The 13,571-nt window shown below is 57.8% G+C and overlaps 2 protein-coding genes across 2 annotated transcripts in view; both read left to right on the forward strand.

Annotated features, from left to right (window-relative positions):
* Positions 1-256: 256 nt before the first annotated feature.
* LMXM_32_1470 (putative RNA-binding protein) lies at positions 257-643 on the forward strand (the record flags this gene model as incomplete). The annotated part of the gene is made up of 1 exon (XM_003878352.1): positions 257-643. One exon carries the CDS (start codon positions 257-259, stop codon positions 641-643), a length of 387 nt encoding a protein of 128 aa, XP_003878401.1.
* A 7,860-nt stretch (positions 644-8,503) lies between these two features.
* LMXM_32_1490 (conserved hypothetical protein) overlaps positions 8,504-13,571 on the forward strand; it is a gene marked incomplete at both ends in the record, with an annotated part of 10,314 nt that continues 5,246 nt past the window's right edge. Inside the window, one exon of the mRNA XM_003878353.1 lies at positions 8,504-13,571. Coding sequence (XP_003878402.1) covers positions 8,504-13,571 — 5,068 coding nt within the window.

The following is a 13,571-nucleotide window of genomic DNA, read 5'->3' on the forward strand; positions in this document are numbered from 1 at the left end:
CGCGCGTATACCTGCACCTCACCATCCACCGCCATACACACAGGCGCGCTCCTCCCCCCTCCCCTCCCCTCATCACTTGTGGTCTCCTGTGCAACGGTTGATTGAGCGGCTTCACCTTCTTTTTTATTTTCGTTGATTTCCTTTTGTGGGTCTTGTCCTCGCCCTCCGTCTTTGGATTGACACACACTGAAACAAGAGCCAAAGTCGCCTCGAGTACCCCTCCCCCTCCTTCCTTCTCCTCGCTGGTTTACTCCCCATGACAGTCAACAACAGCAACAACAACGGCGAGAGGCTGGGGAGTGGCACGGCTCGCCTGTTCGTTGGTCAGCTGAACTTTGACGCCACCGAGCATGATCTCCGCCAGATCTTCTCCTTTTACGGCCACGTCATTCACACGAACGTGCTGCGCGATGCGGACGGCAAGAGCACCGGCAGCGGCTTCGTCACGTTTCGCGTCACAGACGAGGCGGACTTCGCCATCATGTCCATGCACGATCGTTACAACATGGGCCGGGAGAAGCCGCTGCAGGTATCCTACTGCCGCCGCAGCGAACGCATCTCACCGTTTGGGTACGAGCACGCAATGAAACTTCGGGAGAAGAACACCACGAACCCGCCACCACCGCAGCCGACGTCATCGTGAGCGCAGGACGCGTGCGAAGAAAGCGATACGCAACTGTAAGAATAGCAACAAAGGGCGAAAGGACAGGTGAACGGGTGCGGCGGAAGCAAAGAGGAACGCCAATATAGCGTGCCCACGCATTCGCTACGCTCGCAAAGCTGTCCAGGCAAGGATCGAGACTCTCGCGCTCGTGCAAGCGCCTGCAGTAGATGTGACGTCTTACCGTATGCCTTTCTATGTGCATCTCCGGGTCGGCTGATGAACAGAAACACGTCTGGAGAGGGCGGATTTGAGCACTCTCTATCCCTTCACGTCTCTTCGAGAGCATGTGTGAGGGCCACACGCACCCACAAACACACATATCCTGAGTGAAGCCCTGTAGCACAGAACGAAGAGAACGTGAAGCCAAGCTGCGCATCAGCAGCCATGGAGAAAACCGCGGTGGCAGAAGTGCTGCTCTTGTGTGTGGGAGGAGGGGGGCGGGGGTATGTGCTGGAAAGTGAGCACTTTTAGCCCCCCTCTTTCTCTCTCGGCCCCAATGTGGTCGACTGTTGCGCCTCCTTATCTCTCTCTATTCTCTGCAGCTATCTCGCTTTCTTCTCTTTTCTGGGCTCGCTTTATCGCCTCAGTTGGAGTTTCGTGTGTGCCTTCCTCCCCCCACACACACACTCCTCTGTCCCCCCCCCTTCCGTCATTCACGTCGATCGCTCACATTTTCTTCCCTCGTGACCCTCGTTCGTCGACGTGGTGGCGGTGGTGCGCTTCGTGGCCCTCTTTGTTCTCTTCCCTTCCTTTTGTTTTGTTTTGGTGTCCGCTTTTCACGAAAGGCCACGAGATTTGAGGCACTGCATCCGCATGCGCGCCCTAGCAATAATGTAGCACGTGGGACTGAGCGAGGGAGGGTTTTCCTTTTCTTTGTTGTTCGATGCGTGTCCCGGTGTGTTTGTTCAATGTCGTGAAGGTATGGGGAGGGGGGTTAGGCTCACCTTTTGTTTTGTTTTGGCGTCTGCACAGCCAGCGTACAAGGCAGAGAGGTTGACGTCGGTCTTTTGGCTGTGTGTGAGCGTGTCGGTGGGTAACCCCCATGCACAGCCCAAAATAGAGCCCATCCTTTTTTTGTTTTCTACTTTTTCGCTTTCCTCTGAAGAAAAGGATTTCGTTTACACAGATGAAGGGCTGTTGCGCACATGTAGGCGTCTGCTTCTCTGCTTCCTTTTTGTTTTCTGCTGCTGCAGACGACCAGAAGAACGAGCACAGCCATCTTTTATCCGACCTCATCTGCCCATTCCCCCCCCCACCTCTTCACTCTCTCGCCTTTGATGCTCTCATCACCCATCACAACCACCACGAATGCGCTTCGAAGTGTTGTCTTTTTCCTTTGGCCCCGCTCTTGGAGTCCTCCGTCCCCCTTATTGGGCAGCCACCCACACACGCACACGAGCACGCGCACATACCCCTCTCTCCTCCCTCTTCTTTTTTCCTCCATTGGTGCAGGTTGAAGGCTGCCGCTGCACAGCAGTCAGCACTACTCTTGCCTCCTATCGTAAAGCCTCCTTTCATGCAATATGAACTCGGTACATGCCTCAGCTTCTGTGATTGTTCTTCTGCGGTGCATGAGTGTGCGTGTGTACTGCAGCGCCAACCGCCTTTTGGTAAGCCACTGCCAGACAGGCGCACACATCAATGGGCAAAGAGGTGAGGGATGAGAAAAGCTGCAGCGGCTCCACATGCAGAAGAACAGCGACGCACAGAAAAACGACGCAACGGTGAGGTAGATGTGTGGGCAGCAAATTTCAAAAAAAAAGGAAGGAAACGACGAGTGCGCTGTAACGCCGCCTCTATATATACGTTTACGCGTGTCTCATAATATTGTATCCTGCTTTCAACTTCTCCAGCTGTGAACCGCTTTTCCGCTCCCCCCTTCCTTCTCCCTTCCCTCCCACCACCACCACCATCTCCTCAACACTGTACACAAGACCCCATTTTTCTTCTGGTTGTTTTCGTTTTTTTTTCTGTGTGTGTGGGTGTGTATTAGTATTATTTTTACTCGTCAGCCCCCCCCCCCTCCCCCCGCTCCCTCTCCCCTTCTCTCTCTCTCGCCATACACACCTTACCCACCAAAGCCCGCAAGTGCAGCCTTCCTTTCTGTGTTTCACTTTTCGTCTTTGTCCTGCTTTGTTCCCCATCGCTGCTTCCTCGTCCTCGCCGTGCGGTCGTCCGCGTGCGAAGGAGACGACGGGGGGGAACGCGTGTATCGTGTAGGAACCTTGAATACGAGGAACACGCACGCATAAGCACGCGCGCGAAAGGGGAAAAAGGGGGACGGGAAAAGAAGAAGCACGCCTGTGGAGTAGCATCTGTGTGGCCCCACGGGTGTGTATGTGGTCTTTTGCCTTGCGTCACCCCTCACTGCGAAATACAAACCGCTTAGTTCTTTGTTGTTGTTTCTCTGTTTTTCGTTGCGTTTGGGATCTACCTTCTCTCTTTTTCTCTGACGTGCAACAGTACTGCACCAAAACCGTTGTTGTCGGTGATGGCCCGTGTGCATGACTGCGTCGGGAAGGCGTGTGCGTATGCCTTTATAAACCGATCCGAGAAGCGGATACCCGGGACGACGACGGCGAAGACAAAGCCACGTTCACGGAAGCGAAGTGGACGAGACAGTCAGAGAGCAAGAGGAAACGACAGGGACGACAGAGTGTGCAAAGTTGTGCGAGTGGAGGAGAGAGAGAAAGTTGATCCAGCCCACATGCGCATGCCTACTCCCTCTCTCCCTTTTTCGTCTCTACGCCCTGCTTCTGCTGTTACTTGCCTGCTAGCATGCTGTGACTATCGTTGTTTGCTGCTCTGATTTTCTCTCCCTTCTTCTCTGCCGCTGTCTCGGACTTTCCTCCTCTCTCGAGCGCGGTATCTTCCAGCCTCGCCGCACACGTTCAGGGACAAGGAGAGGCACGGACACACACACACATACCCACCTATGCACTAGCTCAGGCGATTTTTTGGGGGGAGGGAGAAGGTGAAGGCGTCGGAGGACGTACGGCTTCGCCGCTGGTCATGCCCCTTGCCCTCTCGATGGCCTGGCTCCATCAGTGGTCCCCTCCCTGTCTTCGTTCTGCTCTCCTGTCTTTTTTCGCTCGTTTTCCTGCCCCTTCATCTCCTCTCTCTCTCTCTCTCTGAGCTCTTGGACGGCACTTCACTCGAACATAGCAACACATGGACTCGTCTCCGTTCCTGCCATTTCGTCTATTTTTTTTTTTGATCTCTCTTGCTTGCCTCCTGCTTTTTTTTCTCGCTTCTTCTCCGTTGGCGTTATGTCCCAATGCTGCGGTCACCGCTGCTATCTACGGTGTGTAATGAGTGTGTGTGGAACATGCTGGCGCTCTTCGTTGTGTGTACTTCCCCTATCCCTGTTTATGAGCACGTGTGCCTTAAACTCAAAACTCTCGTGTCCGTTGCTGAAGTTTGTGTGTTTGTGGATTTTTCTTTTTGGCAGCTCTGTATCTCTCTCCATCTCATTCACCTGCCAACGTCACTACGCATGCCCTCCCCCCTCCGCTCCGCACACTACCCTCTTACACTTCTTTTTTATTTCTATTTAACGAAGCCGTCTCTGTGTCCATTGTGGCGCATATGCGGGAGCCTGGGCGCGTGCAAGTGCGGAAGCCCAGCTATGGCTGGAACTTCTTCAATGACAGCACGCGAAACAAAAATCGTCAATCTTAACAAAATGGCAAGTATTCACCGCCTCGCTCCTCTCCTCGCTAGTGTCACCCTAGTCTAGCCTGGAGCTTGCGGGATGAAGGCGCCCTCGACCATCAGACACTGTTTGAGTATCCTGGCGTGGGCGGCTGAGTAGGTGGTCTGGGCTTGATAGTGGACGAGAGGTGTTGCTCACCAATGGAGTTTTTGCTCGCCCGACGCAAAATGGCGGGCTGCTTTCCACAGCCAGCCACGCATACGCAGACAGGTCCCCTTCACCGGAGCTGCCGATCATGCCCCTCTCTCCTCTCCCTGGCGTATCTCCGCCCCCCCCCCACACACACCTCCCTCCTTCCAGCCGCCGGAGAAGCGGCAGTCCAAAAGGGGACGAGAAACGCTGGCAAGAATCAAAAACATTTCTTTAACCCCTCTCGACCAGCGCATGTCGAGATGATGCGCCCGAGCGATTCTCCAGTTGGCGCCAGCAACAACAGTTAGCCTGCCAACAGCTTCAGTCGTCCAGCCGCGCGACCGGCAGTCTCCTATATGCCACCGTACCGTGCCGATGCTTACGGCTTCGTAAAGGAGAAGCTATCCATGGTCTCGCACGTCAGCGCGCTCGCGTCCCCGGACCCGATGCGTCGCTCCATCTCAGCTGCCCCCTTCCTCCCCTCCACCCTCATGCACATGGTCGGGGACGCAGTGACAGCAGTACGCCGCCCTGAGCGCGCCATCACCCATCACAGCGACTGCTCTGGCACCACCATCGAAGCCCTTCGCGGTGCCACCGCCACAGCTCTAACTTCATCTGAGAGCGGTTCAACGACCCCTTTTGCATCTGGTAGAATACCGGCACCTGGACAGCAGCAGCCGGGAGACCGCGATAAAGATAGGGGCAACCTAAAGCATCCGTAGTGAATCCGGTCGCTCGGCAGCGGTCAGCTGCCCTCTGGGTGGGAGTGGCGCATGTATCACAACACTACTTTCTACCTTGGCCACATCTCTCGAGGGGCGCACGAGCGAGATCCGTGGGTGGTGTGGTGGGAACATGCCGGCAAAAGCGGCCTAGGAAGTGTGTAGCGAGGTAAAGGGGGAAGAGACTCATGAAGCACGGATCGGCGGTGAGGCACACGAAGGAGGGATGCAAAGAAGAAGAACGCATCGTGGAGGTGACTAGTCTGCGTGTGTGCCCTGCGTCAGGTTTTCAGTTGGCTGCATGTGTGGTCGGTATGCACTAGAAAAAATTGGTGCTCCCGGCTCGTGTGCGCGCACGCGGCACCAGTCGCGCTGTTCAGCATGAGACCCTTGGAGTCGATGTTTTCTCATCATCATCAGGGTGCATTTGTGTGTGTGTGCAAGCACTGCTGCCCACAGATGTTGAAGTCGTTGTATGTGCAGGGGAGCATGTTGAAGCGGGGGGGGGGTGTCATCCTCCTGATGACGTTGATGTGTGTGTGTGTTGATTGAGGGGAAGGTTGACGGCCGACATGGAAAGGGGGATACTGCAGCGGGCTCCACCCCCCCCCTGCTCACCCATCCTTCCCTTGCACATACCGCTCTTCGCTCCTCGCACGGGTGACAGAGAGCAACAAAGAAAACACTCACATGGTTTTTCCATGTCCACCATGTGCCCCTCGAGAGATGCCGAGCAGCATAACAAGACAGGAAACAAACGACGAGGCGCGGCATTTCTGAGTGGTTCCTTTTTCCCCGCCATGACGCGCGTGTGGACATGAAAAAGGAAAGAAGTGTCAGCTGTGCGTGTATGTTTTTGGCCGACTTCTCTGGTCTCCATGAATCACGCCTGCAGTGCAACGTCATCGGCCTATAAGCAGTCCCTTCTATGCATCCCTCTCTCAATCCCCACCGCCTACTTCTGCGCCTTTCGTTGCCTCTCGGTCGATACCACATTGCACGCACCTTTCTCGCACATGCACACACGCCTCACGCACCCCTCCACTCATACTCTCATCAAATACCCCACCCCCTCCTCCTCCTCAGGTCTGTCTGACTACAACGAAACGCACACGTGCACATACAACAAAAAAAAGGTAAGAAGGGATGCTTTTTGTACGTGTTTGTGTAGCTACGTAGTGCATTTCACCTACCCACACCACCCCACCCTTCACGTGTGCGCTGTCCTGTTGTGTGTGTGTGTGTGTGAGTGTGTGTGGGTGTGAGAGAGATTATTTTGTGGGGGCACTTGTTTTGTCCTCTGTCCTGTTCGTCTTCCTGTCACTGAGAGCGGTGTTGATGTGGTCTGTGTGTGCCACTGCCAACGTTCTCGTGTGTGTGTGGCCAGCATTTGAGAAAGGAAAAAAGCGAGATACATTAACTTGGTGCACGTGCCTGCGCATCACTGCCTGTGTGTAGCTCCTCCGCTTCTCCTCTTCTTGGACTGCTCGGTGGCGTTTCTCCTTCGTTTCAACCCTTCCGCTCTCCCCCGTCCCCCTCCGCGCTTCACGCGCGCTCTCTATCTTTTGTTTTGGCTGTGTTTTTTTTTTCGAAATTGTAAAGGCACTTTGGTCGTCTTCGTGAGGCTGTTCTCTCACACACCGCGTTTGTGTCTCGTGTGTGGTGTACGTGCGCTGAGTGGGACCCTCCCCTCTTTCCTTCTTGATCTCTCGCTTTTAACCTTCTCTTCTTGTTTTTTTTTGGTACGGTGCCCCTCCCTCCCCCCTTCCTTCCAGCCTCGCGCAGGCACACACACACACATACGGCGTCTGCTGCCTTGTCTTTGTCCCGCTTTCTTCCACTCTCGCTCTTTCCCTTCTTTAGCTTCGCCTGGCCTCATCCGTTGCTTCTTTGCATTTTGCTCTCTCCCTCTTTCGTTTCCCGTTGTGTTTCTCTCCCCTCCCCCTCCCCCTTCCCCTCCTTCTTCGTCTCCTCCACACAAGCGCCCACGCCTGTCATCATTCAGCGTTGGCTCGCCCTTCTTCGACGTAGACCTTCCCACACGTACCGCTCCGCGGCCACCGCTTCCATCATAGCAGAGGCTGTCCTCGGGTAGGCTCGGAACCAAGTCCGCCTACTTTTCTGTTTCTTTCTCCTTGTACCCGTTTGTTTCTCCGTCTTCGCACGCTCCCTTTTCGTTTTTGTTGTTTGTTTGTTTCGTTGGCTTCTTTGTTCGTGTTGTGCACTGCTCCGGCCGTACTGCCCCCCTCCCTCCCACCCCGTCGCGATAGTGCACTAGGGGGGAAACTGTGTGTGTGTGTGTGTGTGTGTTGTTTGTGTTGTTTGTGTTGTTTGGTTTATTTTCATTCGTTGTTTCCTCTTTTTCCCAATAGTGTTGTCCTTGTCAGGCCACGCGTTTCTCTATCTGGCGCGGTGATACGCCCTTCTGCGCGCGTTCGTGTTACACGTTGGCCGCCATTTTTTTTTGTTTGTTTGTCTTTTGTGTTGTGTGGATTCTTTTTTTTCTTGTCTCCCACGGCCGGCGACTCCCTTCTCTGCACCCACTCCGCCTCTGCGTTGTTCTTCTTGGGCGTCCGTACAGTGCCCACTAGCCATTCGCCTCTTTCTTGCTTTCCCTCTCCACTTGTGGCACATCAAAGAGGAAGACGAAACCAAATCGGCGGCAGAAAAGAGCGAGCGCCAGTCCAGAGGTCTGCGGCACATCGAGGAGCACAAAGAACAAATTTCACCCAGCCCCTGTATCTCTGTTTTACTTGTGAAACTGTATTTTCGACCCATTCACGCCCTTCACAGGAGACCATCTAGCCCCTACGCCTGGCTCTCTCCTCTTGGCTCTCTCTCGAGATCGGTCTCTCTCTGCTTGTTGTTGACAGGGACCAGTCACGCCCTGCGGTACCTACCAAACACCTGCGTGCGACGCTTCGTTCTTATTTTGCTTTTCTTTTGTTCACTACATTTTTTTTTTCTCCGAGTGCGAGTGGGTGTGCGCCCTCTTCCCTTTTTCGCATCGCCGCCTATACAGAAGCTCGATCTCCCTCGTGAAGGGCCGTTCGCAGAGAGGGCTCGGGGTTTTGGTGTGGCGGCGCCTCATCTGCTTCCCTCGCTTTTTTCCCTCCCACGTCTGCACGCTATCGTCAGCGACGCCACGCGCGACAGAGCTGCGCCATCACGGACTGATCATCACCTGGCCTGCAGGACCAACACTCAAATAGCAACAAACAAAAAAGAAGGAAGCAACTGTTTTCGTTCTCGCAACGCAGTACCGCCATGTTGAGCTTCAAGAGTATCGCCGGGTTCCTGAAGAAGGTGGGCGGTACGCGCGAGGATCACAGCAAAGAGGGCCATCAGAGAGGTGGCGCTGATGGAAGCCATGCTGGGGCAGGCAGCAGCGGCAGCGCATCCGCTTTTCCAGCTGGTTCACCAGCGACCGGTGGCGCAGGTGATAGTGCACATCACCGCTCATACATAGGAAACAGTCGCACTGCCTCCACAGGCAGCGCAGGTGCGGTGGTAGGGTCGCACCACGGGGACGCGGCTTACGATTCGCACTTGAGCGACTTCCCCACATCAGGGATGCCGTCTACCTTTGGTGACAACGTGATGTTCGCGTCCTCGCACATTCTTAGAGGGCTCCCACCAAACACAAGCATGCAAGACGTGTTGCTGCATATTCGATGTGTCGTGCAGGAGCGCAGCGAGCAGCTGCAGCAAGAGGAGCGGGAGGAGCAAGAGCGCTCATCAACCTTATGGCAGCGCGGCTTCAGTGATGGCAGCATTGCTGCTGGTGAGAACGCCACCGCAGCAGGGGCACAGAGGCGAAGGAGCGCTTCGTTTACATCCGTAGCCGCCACCAATGGCGCCGAGGCGCGTGCAGCCCCGTGTGAGAGCGCCGGCCCTGCCGCTTCTCTGAAGGGAAAAGCAGAGAAAGGGGTCGCGAGAGTGGCGCGGGAGCACGTGCAGAAGCTTCAAAAGATGCGAGCCGAGATGATCGATGCACTGGATTTGTGCCTGCAGGAAGTTCCGGAGGACCCGCGCACCTGGGGCAGTAGCAGTGCCAGTGTTTCCGAGGACGAGCGTGCGCGGAACGGCAGGGCTGGCGCAGATGCGCACAAGCACCAGGAGCGCTCCGGTGGCACACCGGACGCCGCGGCAGACAACAACGGCGACGCATTGCTCGAGGGCATGAGGACAGAGTCGGAGCTCGTCGTATCACAACAGGAGTCCTCCACTGCCGCTACCGTAGTGGGCGCGGCTGAGCCGTCGGCCGTGATAGCGCAGGAGCCTTTGGCCCCTGCTGACTTTGGCCACTACGAGTGGCGGCGGCTTCTCATGGATATCATCAATGCTCTGGTGCGCATTGACCGAGCTCTCCTTCACGATGCACGTCTCCGCGCACTCGAACGGCTCATCCCTAGCACCACAGGCTCGCACGGCAACGCTGGGCCGGAGTTCCGGTGGGAGAACCTCTCGCAAGCCCTCCTGACGCCTGCTGTCTTAGGGTCCCCCTTCAGCGCCGCAGATGCGGCGGCGACTGGCTCACGTCGAAGTCAGCTTCCCCTCACACCCACCCGCGGTCCTCAGCGACACCCGCCGCACGGAGACTCGGCGTCGTTAAACTCGCCTCTTCCTAGTCGGAATGCAGACACTGCCGCGTTGGCAGGAATAGCAACCCCGCGCGAGAGGGCCGTCACACCAGTGTCCACCAACCCCGCTGCCAGAGCGGGCTCCAGCTCCTCACCCTTTGCCAAGGCCAAGCGAGTGTTGGCGGATAGCGGCGTCGTGTCGCCTGAGCCCCCAACGGACCTCGTCATCACGAAGGAAGACAAGAAGATGCTGGAGGAACTCCTCACCATCGCATGCTCCCTTGCCAGCTGGGCGATCGTCAAGGCGATCTTGCGCCATCACCTGCACGTACTGGAGCAGCGACAGAGCCGAGGTAGCTTCACACCCTTGACCAAGGCAGGCACCACCGCCACGGCTAGCGTGCGTCTCAGTGGGGACATCCCTGCGTCGGCAACAAACATGGAAACGTCAGGGGCTGGCAACGCGAACACCACCGGGCGACCGCCGCTTGCCCCTCCTGCCCCGCCTCCACCAGCGGCGATGAATGATGCTGCCTGCTCCAGCGACGCTGCAGAAGGCGGAGCCGGTGCTGCAGAAACAGCAGCGACGGATGACGACCAAAGCAAGACCGCGAATCACATCAGTGCAATGGATGACGTGGATGCGATACCATACATTGACTGGGCGGCTGTCGTGCAGGAGCTGGCGGAGTGGATCGGCGAGCAGCACTTTGTCGCGATTGCGGAGTGCATCCTCTGCGCGAGCTTCTTGCGCGATGATGGGCGCGAGATGGTGCTGTGCATGTTGCAGACCCCGAAGCCGCGGCGGCTGCTCACAAACATTCACCGGCACGCCGACAAGCTGCGCCGCGCTGACGTGGACTCGCTTCTTAGTTGCTCGTCGCCTCCGCGGGTGGTGACCGCAGCGACGGTGCCGGCAGGCAGCCCCACCGCTGCTACCACAGCCTTCTCTGGATCAGCCCCGGGAGCCACATCCAGTACACTGACGAGTAGTGGGTCGCCATCGGCGAGCAGCAGCATTGGCGCAGCAGCTGCAGCACCGCCCGCGGGCACCTCCGCGAACACCGCTCAGACGGCAGCCGCCATGGGAGCCACGTCTTTCCTCCCAGTTGCCAAGGTAGCCGCCGCGGGGCCCTCATTGACGCCTAACACAATTCGGGCGATGTTGGAGGATCCCACGCTGGTGATGGACGACCTCGTCGCGCGGCTAGAAATGGTATACCGCAAAGCTGTCGCAAATACATGGGCATCCTACCTAGAAGACGCAATTGAAGCGGATGTCCAGCAGCTCTCCATCGCTGCTGACAACGCCGTCGACGCAGCAGGCACTCCCGCTGCGGGCGACGCCGACACGTCCCCGGCCTCCACCCCAACGACCCACCTAATGGCGGCAGGCGATGAGGTGTTGAAGCAGAGCACTGGCAACGTGGCGTCACCGCCGGCGCTCCCGCTGCTGCAGAAGGTGCACATCACAGACACCAAGACCCTCTGTCGCCTAGCCACTGCCTTCTTCTTTGGCTCTGATGCGTGGTCAGAGAACAAGCGGGAGCGCCGCTTTGCGCTACTCTTTCGCAGCATGCGTGGGAGGATGGAGCGGTACAGCGAGTCCGCCGCGACGCGGCGGCACTTGCGTCGCGGCACAATCTGTGCCGCCTCCATGACGCACACGGTTGCATCTGTTGCCGCGGCAAGCTCTCTCGATTCTCACCCCCTCGTGGAGCTCGCCATGGCTGGAGCTGCCGCGGCAACAACCGCGCCCAGCAGCAGAGGCGCCTCACAGTCGCAGAGCCTTACAATCCCACCTCAGATGAGCGCATCCGCCGCCCCAGTTTCCAGTGCTTCGGCGGGCCTGACACCGCCGAAGTTTAGTGTGGAGGACACGTCCGCAAGGCCGTCGCCGTCTGGAGGGTGCCCGTCCGCCGCGAGCAACGCTGCTGGCGTCAGCACTCCTGCCTTGGCGAATCGTGGCGGGGCCCCGTCGAGCCAGTGGGTTGCACAGCAGCTTCTTTCATCGAATGCGAGCACTGCTGCCATCTCGGCCCACAGCACCCCGCTTACCGCCTCGCTCCTTGTCAGCCGCGACGGGACCAACGATATAGAGGGGACGGTGTCGGGAGCAGGGGGGCCCATCAATGGATCTGGTCTTTTTACTGTGGGACACACGGATCGGACAACGACGTGGACACCATTTGCCTTCGCGATGACCTCCTCAGAGCCCATGACCCCGCCGCCGGAGCTGCACCACCAGAGCTCCAGCACCACAAACCAGAGGGGCGCCGAAGACGGACACCAGGAGACGGGCGAGGACAACGTCGGCAGACGCGCCATGGAGTCGAGTGCCTTGTCCATCCCGACGGTCACCCTGCAGGAGCCTCCCACCCTTGCGCAACCCGCTACCTCCAAGGCCGGGGACAGCGCACTGGAGTCCTTGGTGCTGGAGCGAATTGTGAACATGTCGTGGTCAGCGGCGCTGCACAAGCGGGGCGAGCAGTGCTTGACTGCGAAGCCGCCGCGCCTAGAGGAAGCGGAGCAGGACGCGCTGGAAGAGCGCCTCGTTGCAAACGCCTTTGGTGAGTTCCGTGCACGCCAGCGCGCCATCGTCTCCCTCATTAACGCGCGTTTGGCCTCGGGCAAGTCGGTGGAGGCGCTGACGAACGCGCAGAAGCACTTCAAGTTCGAGAAGAAAGACTGGACAAGTCACAATCAAACAATCTTCTCCGCGATGCGATACCTGCAATCAATGGTGTTTCTCGTGCGGGCCCAAGCCGCGTGCCGTGTCTACGGCGCCGTCATTGAAACAGTCCAGTTTGTACTGCCCCAAGCCACCCTCTGCGAGCAGATGCTGCAGGTGCTGGCACCTCGACCACGAGGCGACTACATCCTCCGCTTTGGCGACTGCCGGTCAAAGCTGCTTCGGTCCTACGTGTATCTGCTGAAAGAAGGTTGGCTGGCGCACGCCGCCTTCAACGACTTGGCGAAGGCGGAGAAGTACTTTATGAAATGTGCGCAGGTGATGCAAATGCTGCGCCGCCGCATGCGGGAGACGGAGCTGTTTGCCGCCTACATGGAGCGCGGCGCGCAGTTGATGAAGCTGAAGGAGTACAAGCAGTCGGTGGAACTCTTTCGGTGTGCTGTGAACATCGCCAAGAAGTCGTTGCAGGCGGCCGATGCAGCAGCAGCAGCAGCAGCAGCAGCGAGCGCATGCGGCGACAGCAGCGTCTTCAGCCCAAACGCCTCTGTCGGCCCCGCTGGACCGTCCCCCGGTTCACCTATTACCAACATAGAGAACGCGGTGTCTGCTGCAGCCGCCGGACTTGCTGCGAAGGTGCCACCGGCGGTGTTGCAGCAACAGTTTCATCGCAACCTGCACCTACGCGCTGCCGGTTCCGGCAGCCTCACCACGGCCGAGGAGCACATCCCCGGTGTAACGGACGCCATTGAGGATGACCTGGAGCTAGTCTGGCGCGTTGCCGAGAGCGAGCGCATGCTGGCGCTGTCCTACGTCACCCAAGCCGAGCATGAGGTGAACGTGCGAGAGCGCCGTGAGGAGCTTAGCAACGCCGTGAGCAGCGCATACAGCTCGCAGCGGTCGCTGCAGCGGTGGCAAAGGAAGGGTGGAACCCCGAAGCGGTTGCTGACTGCAGTGCCGTGCAGCCTCATCGTTATTTGCAAAGGGCTGCTGCTGCTGAACCAGCCGCGCAAGGCCGCCCTGCTGCTCGAGCCGCTTATCGAGAACAAACCGAACTCACCAC

Source organism: Leishmania mexicana, chromosome 32, assembly GCF_000234665.1.
Source record: "Leishmania mexicana MHOM/GT/2001/U1103 complete genome, chromosome 32".
Classification (NCBI taxonomy): Eukaryota; Euglenozoa; class Kinetoplastea; order Trypanosomatida; family Trypanosomatidae; genus Leishmania; species Leishmania mexicana.